The sequence below is a fragment of the Leptinotarsa decemlineata genome, unplaced genomic scaffold (assembly GCF_025532065.1).
Source record: "Leptinotarsa decemlineata unplaced genomic scaffold, Ldec_3_MD MMD2_tig00000882_RagTag_RagTag, whole genome shotgun sequence".
Lineage (NCBI taxonomy): Eukaryota > Metazoa > Arthropoda > Insecta > Coleoptera > Chrysomelidae > Leptinotarsa > Leptinotarsa decemlineata.
The window spans coordinates 22,046,592-22,061,464 of NW_027412556.1; the positions used below are offsets into that span (position 1 = coordinate 22,046,592).

Sequence of the window (14,873 nt, forward strand, 5' to 3'; positions counted from 1 at the left end):
CTTTCGAAGATGCCATCTATTGGATTCACAGAGAATTTCCTCTTCGAATATCAAAGAAACGAGATAGCCTAAGGTGGTCAGTTGGAGAGTTAAGCATCGACATCGACCACCGACGAGATACGTGCTCTTTCACTGCAGACCGATGGTGTCAAATATTCAGAAACCATGCGGAATTTCAACTATCGGAAAGCGGTGATAAGCAAATGAAAATAAACTTCACCTGAATCTGTTGGTTCAGTTTGATAATAAAAGTGATTTTGAGAGTTATAATTATTATTCTTCAAATAATTACGTTTTATGGCCTAATCTTTAAAATATATTAATTCTGTTCAATGTTTCCGAAATATAATTTATTTTTAAATGTAACTCCGATTCAAATGAATATTATTCTGAAAAAGTTATGATTGATACATTATTTTTAACACTTAGTGCCACACGAAAACATATGTGGAATCATCTTCATTTTCATTTTTTATTGCTTCTATTCTTCTGGGGAAGTTGTAATATAAAAAAGGTTTTTTAGAATCATAGGTGATCGTATCTACCACTGATTTGAGTTGAACTGATTGTAAAATCCCTTCGAAATTCAAAAGTGGTGAATAACAATTTTCAACAAGGTAATTAATATCAGTTTCAATAGTAAATACCAGTTCGAAACAATCATCTGTGCTTCAGATAGGCTTTACATATCTGTTTCATTAACGAATAGTTAAAGATATGATCATGGCTATAATTTTGACAACAGCGTAGTAATTTATTGTAAACCAGAGCCCATATACAACGTATTTATGATTTCACAACTGTTTCAACTCGCCATAGGTCTGTCTCATCAGTGCTGACTCGACTGTCTTTGGAATACATGCATAAGTGAGTAGGAGCGATGACATGCCCTCTTACAAATACGTCATCTACGAAATCGATAGAGATATACGGGACTCCCCAAGGCATTTAGTTGCATCATCAATCTTTGCCTTTGACTTTCGACGAGAGTCGTGCTGTGTCTTTCACTGCATCTATCACTGCCAATCAAACTATTTGTGAACCAGAGCCAAAACATAACGCATTCATGATTCAACATCAGACAGTGCTGTTTCAACCCGACATCATCAGTGGTGCCAGGCTGAGCCACAAATGCATTTACCAACTCAACAAGCCTAAGTTGGTGAAGGCGATGACATCTCCCCTTTCGAAGATGCCATCTATGGGATTCACAGAGAACTTCCTCTTCGAATATCAAAGAAACGAGATAGCCTAAGGTGGTCAGTTGGAGAGTCAAGCATCGACATCGACCACCGACGAGATACGTGCTCTTACACTGCAGACCGAGGGTGTCAAATATTCAGAAACCATGCGGAATTTCAACTATCTGAAAGCGGTGATAAGCAAATGAAAATAAACTCCACCTGAATCTATTGGTTCAGTTTGATAATAAAAGTGATTTTGAGAGTTATAATTATTATTCTTCAATCAATTACGTTTTATGGCCTAATCTTTAAAATATATTAATTCTGCTCAATGTTTCTGAAATATAATTTATTTTTAAATGTTACTCCGATTCAAATGAATATTATTCTGAAAAAGTTATCATTGATACATTATTTTTAACACTTAGTGCCACACGAAAACATATGTGGAATCATCTTCATCTTCATTTTCATTTTTTATTGCTTCTATTCTTCTGGGGAAGTTGTAATATAAAAAAGGTTTTATAGAATCATAGGTGATCGTATCTAACACTGATTTGAGTTGAACTGATTGTAAAATCCTTTCAAAATTCATAAGTGGTGAATAACAATGTTCAACAAGGTAATTAATATCAGATTCAATAGTAAATACCAGTTCGAAACAATCATCTGTGCTTCAGATAGGCTTTACATATCTGTTTCATTAACGAATAGTTAAAGATATGATCATGGCTATAATTTTGACAATATCGTAGTAATTGATTGTAAACCAGAGCCCAAATACAACGTATTTATGATTTCACAACTGTTTCAACTCGCCATAGGTCTGTCTCATCAGTGCTGACTCGACTGTCTTTGAAATACATGCATAAGTCATCTACGAAATCGACAGAGATATACGGGACTCCTCAAGGCGATTAGTTGCATCATCAATCTTTGCCTTTGACTTTCGACGAGAGTCGTGCTGTGTCTTTCACTGCATCTATCACTGCCAATCAAACTATTTGTGAACCAGAGCCAAAACATAACGCATTCATGATTCAACATCAGACAGTGCTGTTTCAACCCGACATCATCAGTGGTGCCAGGCTGAGCCACAAATGCATTTTCCAACTCAACAAGCCTAAGTTGGTGAAGGCGATGACATCTCCCCTTTCGAAGATGCCATCTATGGGATTCACAGAGAACTTCCTCTTCGAATATCAAAGAAACGAGATAGCCTAAGGTGGTCAGTTGGAGAGTCAAGCATCGACATCGACCACCGACGAGATACGTGCTCTTTCACTGCAGCCCTAGGTTTATATAACGGACCTATGTTCATATGAACTTTTTATTATGAAATCAGTTCCTGAACACGCCCTCAGAAAACACCCGCAATCAGCAAACACCCTTTATTCAGCAAAAAATAGTGCATTCCATTTGAGATTTACAAAAATTTCAGGAAAATATTGATACTTTTTGTGACGAACAAAAGTCCGTCCGTCCGTCCAAAACCATAGCCGCAGTTTTATCAGTTGAATATGGACTCAGCTGATACTGTTTCAATGATAACATATAATGCGGAAGTCAATAGTCGCCCCCATATTTTTTGGGCCTGCAAGGAATTGGTCGCATCCGTTGCATATGAAGTGGTAGGCGCAGTCCGTTGGAATAGCCTGCTCGTTTGACTCTTCTGAATTTTTCCCTTTGGAGCTACATCAAATCCAAAATTTATGTTACATATTCTGGAACAATATGGCAACTCAGCGACAGTATTATCAAAACTTGTGATAGCATTACCTCAGAAATATTCCTAAATGTTACAACTGATTTCTAAAATACACTGTTTTACTGTCAAGAGATTCATGGAGAACATTTTGAAAATTTGTTCAAATCATTTTTCACAAATATGGTGAAAAATAACGAAGTGAAACTGAAATGCTGTCGTTTCATGTCCTTGAACATTTCCTTAATGATTTATTTCTCCTTCCATTGAATATTCATTCTGAAAAATCTCAACTACATAGGGTGGCGGGGTTACGGAATTCCTGGTTCCAAATTCAAGCATCCTAACTCCGCAATCTGTTATCGAAATTCAAAAATGGTCATTGAAATGTAGCAAAACATTTTTTCCGTTTGACAAAAAAAATTGTGATGTCAAACTATTGGTTTCTTCATGAGAAAAGTACTTAAAATGATTTCTTTTGATGATAATTTTGTCCGACTCTGATATCTTGCCCCCTCCGAAAGTTAAAAGGGCGAGGACTATTTACATACTCACGAAAATATAGCCCAAATACTATAAACTTCAATGTGTATTACTGGAGTTCAAGAGGAAAATCAAATCAGTTTGATGATCACTTGGTGATCGAAACACGTGTCGAGGTGTTTAAATTACGGTTTGGTGTTGGGAAAAAACTCCAGTAATATTCATTACTACACCAAAGGTTCCAAACAGTGCATCACAAGTATCAACTTCAATACCGATATATGAAAACTGAATTATTGTAATATCTGGATGTAACTAGATAAGAATTTCTCCGTTCATAGCATCACAATGCAATGCGATACATGTTATCGGAAATGAATAGAATGAATATCAATAAGATCAAAATGTATAGTTTATTCAATTCATGGAACTAAATTGTGAAGAAATATGAATCTAACGCTTCTTTCAGGGTTTTGTTAGACTAGTTTGCGCAGTGACGCAGAAATTATTGATTGAACTATATTTGTCACATCTGAAAAAAAAAATAGGCGAAACATTAAGGTTTTGAACTCACTACGTTTTCTTCTTTGTCTTTTGTGCGTCATTAAAATATAATCTGTTCCATAAATAACAATTCAGATTACTATAGTGTAAAAACGTTACTATATTTTCCGCTTTTTAATTTCAGTAAGTGATCGGTGAGAGTTTGAACGCAGTTCATAGCATGAAAAAAAGTATCATTTATAAAATGACGCTTTTAATTCTTTACCTACTTAGGCGGTTTGACAAAATGGGAGATTTCGTTCTTCGATATGATCAACAAACATTCAATTTCAATAAGTTGAAATAATACTTCATACTTTTTCTGAAAGTATCCTTTAAAAAGAGAAGATATTTGAAACAACCGTCTTTCTCTCTGTGACACGAAAGTTTGGGCTTTTCATTCTTCCAAACAATGTTTTATTGATTGCATTTGGTAGCATTCATGACTTGAATATGAACATGCTTTTTTACAGCTTATGTCGAGTGCTTCTGAGAACAATGACAGCACGATCCATGAAATTTCTTGTAAATATTATTCAAGAAGTATTGAGGATCGCAACGAAAATGTAAGAATGTAGTGAAAATTAGTGGTGGGTAGATAACTAGCTGCAACCTTAGATGCTTTTAGATTTTAGAATATTCTTTGAAATATCTTATTTCACAGGATTCAACATCAGATAGCGCTGGTGGTCGTTGTGTAAAACAACAGTGTATTCTTTCATTTCAAGTATATTTGCTTCAGAATGGCAAAATATATCAGAATTATTTTCTTGTTTTGAAACTTGTTTCACTTAATAGAATTACTTTTGTATATACTTCAAGACTCATGGATATTTCAGTGACTATTCTGATTGAAAGTTAGTAGACACCAAAGGAACTAATGATACGTCAAATCAAGTGAAAATATCAATGGTTCTCAAATTCTGACACCTGTCTATTCTGGCTTATTCCTCGACTGAAATTTTTATTGCTAGTATTATATTTATTCATTTTTTTTCAAGTTAATTGTTTTGGCGTGTTAGAAAACACCTATCTCTTTTTATGACTCAGGCAGCTGTTTTAGGCAACATTATAAGGAAATAATAATGTTTTGAAGGTCTCAAATCTATCAGATGAAAAGTGTTTATTTCTAAACGTATTTCGAGAGTGTTTATTAGAATAATCGAACAAAATTTTCGGTAATGAAAAAAACTAAACTTAACATGATTATTACCTTGCACAAATTCAATAATCCCGCTTTCCAATAGAACATCTTCATTATATCATCATACTTCTAGTTCTGTGTTGAAATCGTCAAAATTTGCTTTTCTATTCATTCAAAATGATTCTTATTTCTCAAGTAGATGTTAATGATATGTTCCCTCTTTTGAATCATGGATTGGTTAGGTAATCTTAGTGATTAGATTTTCTTTCATTATTTTACCATGAACCTATCATGCTTTAAAAAATGCATCCTGCTTGCAGTTGCTACTAGATGAGGCTAAATGTATTGTTGAAATGTTCACAAGGTTCACTACCTATCTACGAAGTGAAGTCTCAAAATTGTGCCTTTTTGTCATTTGAAGAATTTCAGAGAGTTTTCATCATGGATCAATTCCATTCATAATACAACAGTTATGAAACTTCTAAAATCTCTAACCTGATGAAAAAAAAAATCCGAAAACAATGACATCGTTGGCTGATATTGAGTTTTCTACGGAAACTATCGTTAACAAATTTTATTTTTCGAGAGCGGGAACCTTCTGAACTTAATGGAGAGTAATGCAATATCTGTGATGATATTAGCCGAGGAAATATTTATTTCTGATCATTCAGGAAAATCCGCTGTGAAAGATTACTGAAACAAAATTCCGATTTATGTGAAGGGTTTAACGACTGGTGCCTAATGAACTGTCCGATGATTTCAGGTTTATTAACAGTGGTTTTTATACCTGTCGTTTGCTGCTACTGCGGCAGATATTATCAAGTCGCATCGCAAACTGAATTTGTGCATCGCAGCAAGGTAGATTACTTCAACCGTTATCGCCTTTTGATAATGTCTGCCGTAGTAGCAGACGAATGGCTGGTATAAAAACCTGCAGATCACGGCTAATACTGCTAATACCGGATAATTGAGATATTTCTTATTGAGTCTCTCTTTAATAGATATTCAGAACAAATAACTCGCTCAATGCAATCGAGTAATCATCAAAACATAAGTTCCACATGTTCAATTTCAGAATGGTTTGATGAACAACTTTCGGATGTAATTTTCTATATCATTTCAATTTCATCCATTAGAATATTGACAATTTGTATGTGTTGGTGATTGAGATTGAAGTATCTTATACAAGCTCCTGAAAACCCAAAGACCATTTGTGAAAATGTTGATATCAACTTTACATTTGAAATTTTGACTTTTATCTGAAAATTCACAATTTTTTCTCAAAATTCTATCCCTAATCAAATTTTTTAACACTATACCTATCATTGTGTAATGAAAAAGTCACCCACCCTATTCGTATTCAAGACATCTCTTAAATAATAATCCTCATCATCACTTCCATTCTTGAATGTTTCAGATTTATTTCTCATAGAAACGACCCGGAAACAGAAGAGAACGAAGTTAATCCATGGGTTCAAGGTCAAACAACGAGACGTCCACAATCAGTGAGGCCGCCTACTCCGACTGAAATTGAAAACATTGTTCTGAAGGCGGAGAAAGAAGCTCTTGTGAGTAAATTATACTTGTACATTCTGTGTTGACCAAAATTTTCAGTGAAGCTTGAACTTCATCATCGTTCATGAGTAGTATTATTTCTTAAACGCGCACAATGATCTGATAATAAAAAAAAATATTCAAAGAGAAACATAACTTTGCCTGTCTATGGATTGTTTAAGGTTTCGATTTCTATTGTCTGAAAATTATTGAACGAATTGAAACCTTGAGCAGAGAAAAATTAAATAGTGTCATAGAAATGAAAACACGGGTATACTGAGAACAAATGCCAAAATATGGATAAAAAAAATCAAAACTAATTAATGAAGAAACAAATAGTTTTGAGATAATTTATTCTCATATTCTGACAGCACAAGAAAGTAAAAAAAAACATTGTTTGCCAGTTCTTTGGCACAGAACACAGAAAACAAAATAACAGATTGTATTAAGTTGAACAAAAATTAATGAAATAATAAGACAACCCTAACAAATGAAGTAAAAAAAATCAAACTGAGTTCTTCTCAACGTTAAAATTTAGAAATAAAAAGAATATATTTATGTATTCATATGACAGCAATTGTATAAATTTTACCAATTTCAATCACGTGACTAGAAGCTACCAAGTCACTTCATTCAATCATTGAATATTGAGGAACAATGATAATTTTACCAAGTACAAATGATTATCTGTCACTACCGAACGTAAGTAAACTTTCCATACTTGAAACATCGACGCTGAAACTTCTCTTTTAACGCAATAATGATTAATGTGTATTATTATTGACGCACACACTTGTTTACAAAAAATCATTCCCAATAATTAACAAAAAAGCGTGCTGTGAATTCATTGATTCTATTCGAATTTCACACAAATATTTGGATACAAAATTTAAAACAAGTCACTACATTTATGATACAGTGATCAGTTAGTAGTTAGTATAACTTATAAAATTATTATGAACCAAGAATTAGAAGTTCCAATAATATCATTGTGTATGTTACATAATTTAGTGAAATTTTCATTATATCACACTAATGAAAACAAATTTCATGAGTTCTATGGTCAGCATTGTATCGACCTTGGTTGAAGAAACACCATTAGGCGGTATATGGAAAAAATGACAACTTTTTCAATTTTGAGTCTCACTTATTCTTGAAGTATTCTATGGATCAAAAATGGAAATACGAGCTACTACTCAAAGAATCATAGGAAGGAGTCTAAGAAACAGGTCTAACATGCTGCATATAAAATTGTGCACATTGCTAATTGCACAAATAAATTTAATACAGAGTACAATGGACTGATTGACACTAAAATTAACAGCATTCTGGAAATGACCTCTGACATTATGTCTACAATTGTCAACTACAAACTTCCTTATACAATACAGTTGCCGAGTAGAGAGGACTGGATCCTCCGGGAGAAGGACATATTACAAGCATATAGTTATTGGATCACAGATGGATCATAAACACCTTTAGGTTCTGGTGCAGGTGTTTTCAGTTGCAAACCCATGACAGAGTTATCAACCTTCCTAGGGACCTATGCGACTATATTTTAGGCGAAAATCTATGCTACTGAATTTTATGTGGAGAGATTCGTAGAATCCAACCTCATACACAAGTCAATGAAAATATTCTGGGACAGTAAAGCGGACAGGAAGCTCTTGGCTCCTATCGAGCAACGTCTAAATTGGTAGCAAATTGCCAGAAATGACTCTCCTTAATAGAAAGAACTAACAAATAGTATCTGGTCTGAATTCCTGGCCATACTGGTCTGAAAGGCAATGAGGTTGCTGACTCCCTTACGAAGGAGGGTGCTGCAAGCAGCTTCATCGGAACCTGTCATTGTAATCCCTTCAGGCGTTGCCAAACAAACATTTATGAACTTCTGGCAAAATCTTCCAGGATTGGCTTACTCCAAGGCGTTTATTCACTTTCCAAAGCTTGAAGGCTTGAAGGGCTACAGAAGGGATGAACTACGATGCCTAACAGGCCTTCTCACTGGTCACTGTCGTCTGAGTCATCATTTGCAGTGACTCGGACTGTCGGAAGAGAGTGTGTGTCGCCTCTGTTTGAAAATGATGGAACAGCAGAGCACATACTTTGTGCCTGCCCTGCTGCAGACCGAATCATGTTTTCAGAGTTTGGCAGAGCTGTACTCTTTCCATCTGGCCATACTCACCATATAAACTAATCGGCTTCGTCAAGAAGCTGGGTTTGTTTGGTCGGGTGTGAAGAGGTGTGACCTACAATAAACCCCTGTGGGTTGCGGTGGAGAGTCGAATCACCTACTCAGATTTGAACCATCCATGATTTCAGATCTCTCAAGTGATTCATTAAACAAGCGTATTTTTTTACCGAAATGAAAAACATCAAGATACAAAATCTTTTCACGTTTTAATTGAAACCAATACACCTTTTTCAGCATCACTGAAGAGCAAAATAGTCAAGAATGCTTCAAGACATTTGAGGTGAGAGCTGAGATACGTGATATTTATAGATACAAAAATGTTTCTGAATCTGCAATGAATAAACGACTGTTTTGAGCAGAAATCTCCGCAGCGCTGTTTCACTATGAAATGATCAGTAGTCTAGAGACAAAATTTGCAAGTTTAAGGTCTAGGAACACACGAATAAAAAAGTTATCAACGAATGACAAAAACTTCACTAGGTTTGGATCACAAAATCCAGTCAAGAAATATAACTGTCGCTTCATGAGAAGTAATTTTAAAAGGTTACAGACAACCGAAATACGACTATTTACACCTGAGCAAAGATTTTTCAACGGGGTTCAAATACCCAAAAACTTTATTACCTTCACGACTAAGCATTCACGGGTAAATGTTGATGCAAAACCTATACAGAATCCCTTGGAAACCAACAAGAGAAACATTGTTCCGCACGTTTCTGATGAGATCTAAGACAAAGTGAAAAAAAACATCGCAAGTGATTTTTCCTGGAGCGTTCAGTGTGCTTCTTCTGCAGAACTTCTGTAGAAGTATTTCAACTTCTCTGAATGTGGTGACTTCATTCAGTTTCTCTTCAACTACAGAGTGTGGAAAAACAAGATACATGTGAAAAATATGTAATAGAAGATTATTCTCAGCTAACACTCATTATGTCCAACAATTTTTATATTTTCACAATTAAACAAATATATGATTTGAACATATTAAATTGTTAGATTTTCAGTAAATCAGAACATGCGCTTCGATACATACAATAGCTTTGTCAGGCTTTGTCCTTATTCAATAAGGATTAGACTCACCTAATCTGAAGAAACTATCTATGCACGCGTACCCCTCATGCGTTTGCCAGTTCGTATATCAACCATTTGATTCAGAATATGACAACCAGTTCTCAACGTACTTAATACGTATCAATTATCTAGGAATTTATCACAAGATCTGCCACGCGATAGGAAGAAAAAATATCAAACTTCTGGGTATATCTGGGTTATCTACTGTGACAAAGAATTTGAACGTAACTTCACAGAAGTAAGAACTTTACTAGAGACTGCAATTCACGATCTAACTGATGATGCAGAAATTAAAAGTGAATATATTCAAAAACTAAAACGTGAAAATGAAATATTCACCCAAGAAGCTATATGAGTTGAAGCAGAATCAAACGATCTGATAGCATGACGAAAAAATCAAAAAACTGAAAAACGAACTGCGAGAATCGAAAAAATCGAAAACAAATGAAAAACAAGCAACACCGACGGTCGGTACCCAAATAAATGAAAGCATGAGTCATATGTCACAATGACTGACAATTTCTCTTCTAGCAGCGTTCATTGGGTGATAAGCTCACAGTATCAATTGACAATCAATTTCAGACAAGACAAAAACCAGAACATCAACATAGAATGAAGATCATAGGAGGACATTATGAGCGAGATATTGCAAAATTCATATAATGGGTTTGGTTATTCTATATAACTAATATGAAGCCAAATTGCACTTTGGATGTATTAATTGAAACTGCCGTGACTAAAACAGAGGGTATCACAATGGATAATTCAGTCATCCTCAAGGCAGTTATCGAAGAAAATGACTTACCTGCTAGCGAGAGCAATCCACATTTCTTAGCTGCTGAACTCCAGGAAAGTCTCAAAATTGCTTCAGAAGAGCAAAATGGTGAAAATAACTGTTTTTTTCACCCTCGCCTATCACAAGTTGCACCAAAAATGTGATAGATCACGAAACCTTATTATGTGCCATCATTATATTCAATTCTTTATGATTCTTTATGCAACTTTCTATTTATATCAGAACACTGGCAAAATGGTGAACAACTAGAAGTGATGAAGTTGAAAAAGTTCAGTTTATGTTCTTTCTTCTGTAGAAATACAAAGAAACGAAAGAGTAGCATTTCACAAACATGGTGATCTATTCCTGAAATTATGTTTGCTCGATAGGTTTCAATTTCAGCTCACCACCAACTAACAAAGGGGTGAATATACCAAATTTACTTTCAGATATTGAAAACTTGATAACTGGGTTTTGTGACAGCAAAAAAAATCTTTTCAAAACAAAAATTATAAATATTGTTCTTAGAATGTATCAGTCGGGTGCGACTAGACAACACGATAGTCCCATGAATATAGGCACATTTGACGTAACATGCCGCCCCCTTTGAAAACCTCCAGGTTTTCAATTGACACTTTCATCTGGCGTAATGTCATTGTCTGAAGTGGAAAGAACACAAAGTTTGCAAGTTGGACGTTGATAAACACCATTAACAGTTTTTATGGATGCGGTACGAATCACTCCATCGAAACCGGGAAACACTTTGATGACTCTACCCATAAGCCACCTTAAAAAAGGAAGTCTGTCCTCTTTCACAAGCACCAAGGATCCAATCTTCAACAATTGGGGATGTCTCTCCTTCCATTTCTTGCGAATTTGTAAACTAGCTACGTATTCTTTGGTCTACCTGGACCAAAAATGCTGGAGCATCTTCTGAAGATGTTGATAACGACTCAGTCGATTCACTGGGGTTGCAGACCAGTCATGGTCGGGTATTGAAGTCAACTCATCGCCAATCAACAAGTGTGCTGGTGTCAAAGGTGAGGGATCATTAGGATAGTTGGATAAAGCACAAAGAGATCTACTATTGAAGCATGCTTCAATTTGTGTGGCGAAGGTCAAAAACTCTTCATAAGTTAAAATGGTATCACCAACAACTCTTTTCAAATGATGTTTTACTGATTTGACACTTGACTCCCACAGACCGCCAAAATTAGGAGCTTTCGGTGATATGAAACTCCAAAGTATACCATCTTGACTCAATTTGGTCGCGATAGTCTCACATGATTTTTTAAGAAAAGTCTTTAATTGAGCTTTAGCTCCCACAAAGTTACTGCCGTTATCAGATACAATTTTAGAACACAACCCTCGTCTTGCAACAAATCGTCTAAGTGCAGCAATAAAACATTCAGTGGATAGATCACTTACAACTTCCAAATGCATGTCCTTGGTTGCGAAACATATGAATAGGCAAAATAATTTCGAATCTTTCTATATCTAATAGGAAATGGACCACAATAATCTACACCTGTTACCGTAAAGGGTCGAGCTGGAGTGAGCCTATCCTTGGGAAGATCACCCATTATATTTTTTATATTATTTGCTCTAAATATGTGACACTTCATGCATTCGTGTACCACCTTGCGTACGAGACAACGCCCTTATATTTGCCAAAAACAGTCTCTCGAAGATGCCAATAAAGCTTGAGGTCTTGCGTGAAGACGTTTTATTAGATGCTCGTCACGAGCGATCAAAACCGTAAGCCTGTGCGACTTAGATAAAACAGCAGGATGCTTTTTATTGAGGTCGAAATTAGAATGTTTCAATCTTCCACCCACTCTGATAATGCCGTATTCATCCAAAAAAGGATTGAGATTCAATAAAGGGCTTTTATTATTCACATGTCCGAATGAAGTTAACTAGTTTATTTCAACAGCAAAAATTTCAGATTGTGCTAATCGAGTTAATTTTTTAATTGAGTTATTTAATTCTTCTGGGGAAAGAGGGCCAGTTTTTCTGAAATTTTCAACTTTGACATTATCAACACATCTAATTATATAAGCAAAGACACGTTTGAGCTAATTGAAGGTCGAAAATTTGTTTAATTCCGGAAATTTGGAAAAATCGTGTGTTTTGCTAGTAATGGAAATCAAGGTAGTCGAGCGAATTTCAGGCATTTCCGTGGAAGGAATCGGAAAATGTGAATTTTTAGGCCACTCATCACGAAATGACGCGAGCCATTCAGGGCCGGACCACCATAGTTTGGAATTTATGAAGGTCGTGGCAGAAGTTCCTCTGGAAGGAAGGTCTGCCGGATTATCGCGAGTACTTCCAATTTGAAGGATTGGACAATTCTTGAATACGAGCAACTCGATTAGCGACGAATACCTTCCAAGTGTTGTGTGGTCTCTTTATCCACGATAAAGTTATTGAAGAATCACTCGAAAAATTAATGTTCTCAATTTTTACAGATGTTGAAATTATAGCTAATTTGACCTTACCCATCAGTTCAGCCAAAAGTAATACGGCACATAATTCAAGTCGAGGTATAGTAAGTGTTTCAAAAGGTGCCACTCGGGTTTTTGAACATAGAAAACGACATCGAAAACGCTCGGACCTATCTGAAGATCTCACGTATATACAAGCAGCATAAGCCGTTTGAGAGGCGTCCGAGAAACCATATAGTTCGATACCTGTATTGCTCGGAGAGATAACATGTCTGGGAATTTGAATTTCGCCTAATTCATTCAAGTCCATTTTGAACGTCAACCACATTGATCGAATGTCTAATGGGACGGATTCATCCCAAGAAGCGTGCAAACTCCAGAGTTTCTGAATTATAATTTTAGCAACTATCGTGATAGGAGATATTAGACCTAACGGATCGAAGATTTGGGCGAAATAACTAAGAATATTTCGCTTAGTTATATTTTCTACGACAGTTCCAGCTCTTATGGAAAATGTTAAAACGTCTGTGTTGGGATTCCAAGCAAGTCCTAATATCTTACCGAGATCTTGATTACCAACGGTGATAATATCTCGCATTGTGTCCTCGGACATGACCGCAGGAACATCGGAAACCCATTTTCTGAGCATAAAACCATATTTTGAAAGTATTTAAACTATTTGAGTTTTTATATGCGAAACCTCTTCTAAGGTACTACCGCCAGTAAGTAGATCATCTACATAAAAGTCTCGTAGGATAATGGAACTTATTTTGGGATTTTCATGTTCAACATTGAATGCTACTTCATGTAATGCACGTATGCATAAAAACTAGCAGAAGTTGTATCGTAAGTAGCTGTATTTAGCTCAAAAGCTGATAAGGATTCTGAAGGGTTCGAACGCCATAGAATTTTTTGAGACCTTTCTTTTTTTTTTACAAGAACTCATCCATACATTTTTTCAATGTCACCAGCAAGTACTACATTGTGAATACTCAGCCATTGTGAATACTCTCAGGATGCAGCCAAAATATCATTAAGAGAAAAACCAGATGTAGACTTTGAAGATCCATCAAATACAACGCGTATTTTAGAAGTAGTACTATTATTTAACTACACAATGAAGATAAAACCCATCATTAGAAATTTCGTTTAGACGTGACATATGGCCGAGTGCGAGATATTCCTCCATAAAATTGCCGTACGGAATCTTCAGATTTTCATTTCTATTTAATTTTCGTTCTGATGAGAGAAAAAGTTTTTCTGCGGTTTTGAGGGAATCGCCCAATTTGTTTGTGGGCTCTTTGAAAGGTAGACTCACTACGAAGCGACCTGACTCATCTCGAACAGTATTTGCTTTGAAATGATCTTCGCAGAATGATTCTTCCGGAGAATATGCTTGTTTATAGGGGAATTCTTCAATCTTCCAAAACTTTTCGATTTGATTGTCAAGATCAGTCGAATTCACGCTTAAATTGCAATGAGTTTCAGACAAGTAATCTTCGAAAAATATAGGCCCTGAAACAATCCACCCAAAAAGAGTTTTTTGCAAGATAGGTAACCTTGGACCTAACTTTATTGTCCAGTACAAAACAAATCATAAAATGAATCATTGCCAATGAGCAAGTCTATCGAGCTGCTGGTAATGAAGTTCGAATCAGCCAGAATCAAATCAGGTGGTATTTCGACAATTTTACTTGCCTTACATTGTTTTGCAGTGTGACCCTTTCTTAGGCAATTCACACAAAGGCGTAATCGCTTCACTTCATCGAACCTTGC

At 35.6% G+C, this 14,873-nt stretch overlaps 1 protein-coding gene across 1 annotated transcript in view; it reads left to right on the plus strand.

The window, feature by feature from the left end:
* The window catches only part of LOC111514352 (uncharacterized), an 81,187-nt gene that overhangs the window by 42,479 nt on the left and 23,835 nt on the right, over positions 1-14,873 (plus strand). The window contains exon 3 of the mRNA XM_074175221.1: positions 6,477-6,627. Within this exon, the coding sequence (XP_074031322.1) occupies positions 6,477-6,627 (151 nt within the window). The remainder of the gene's footprint in view (positions 1-6,476; positions 6,628-14,873) is intronic.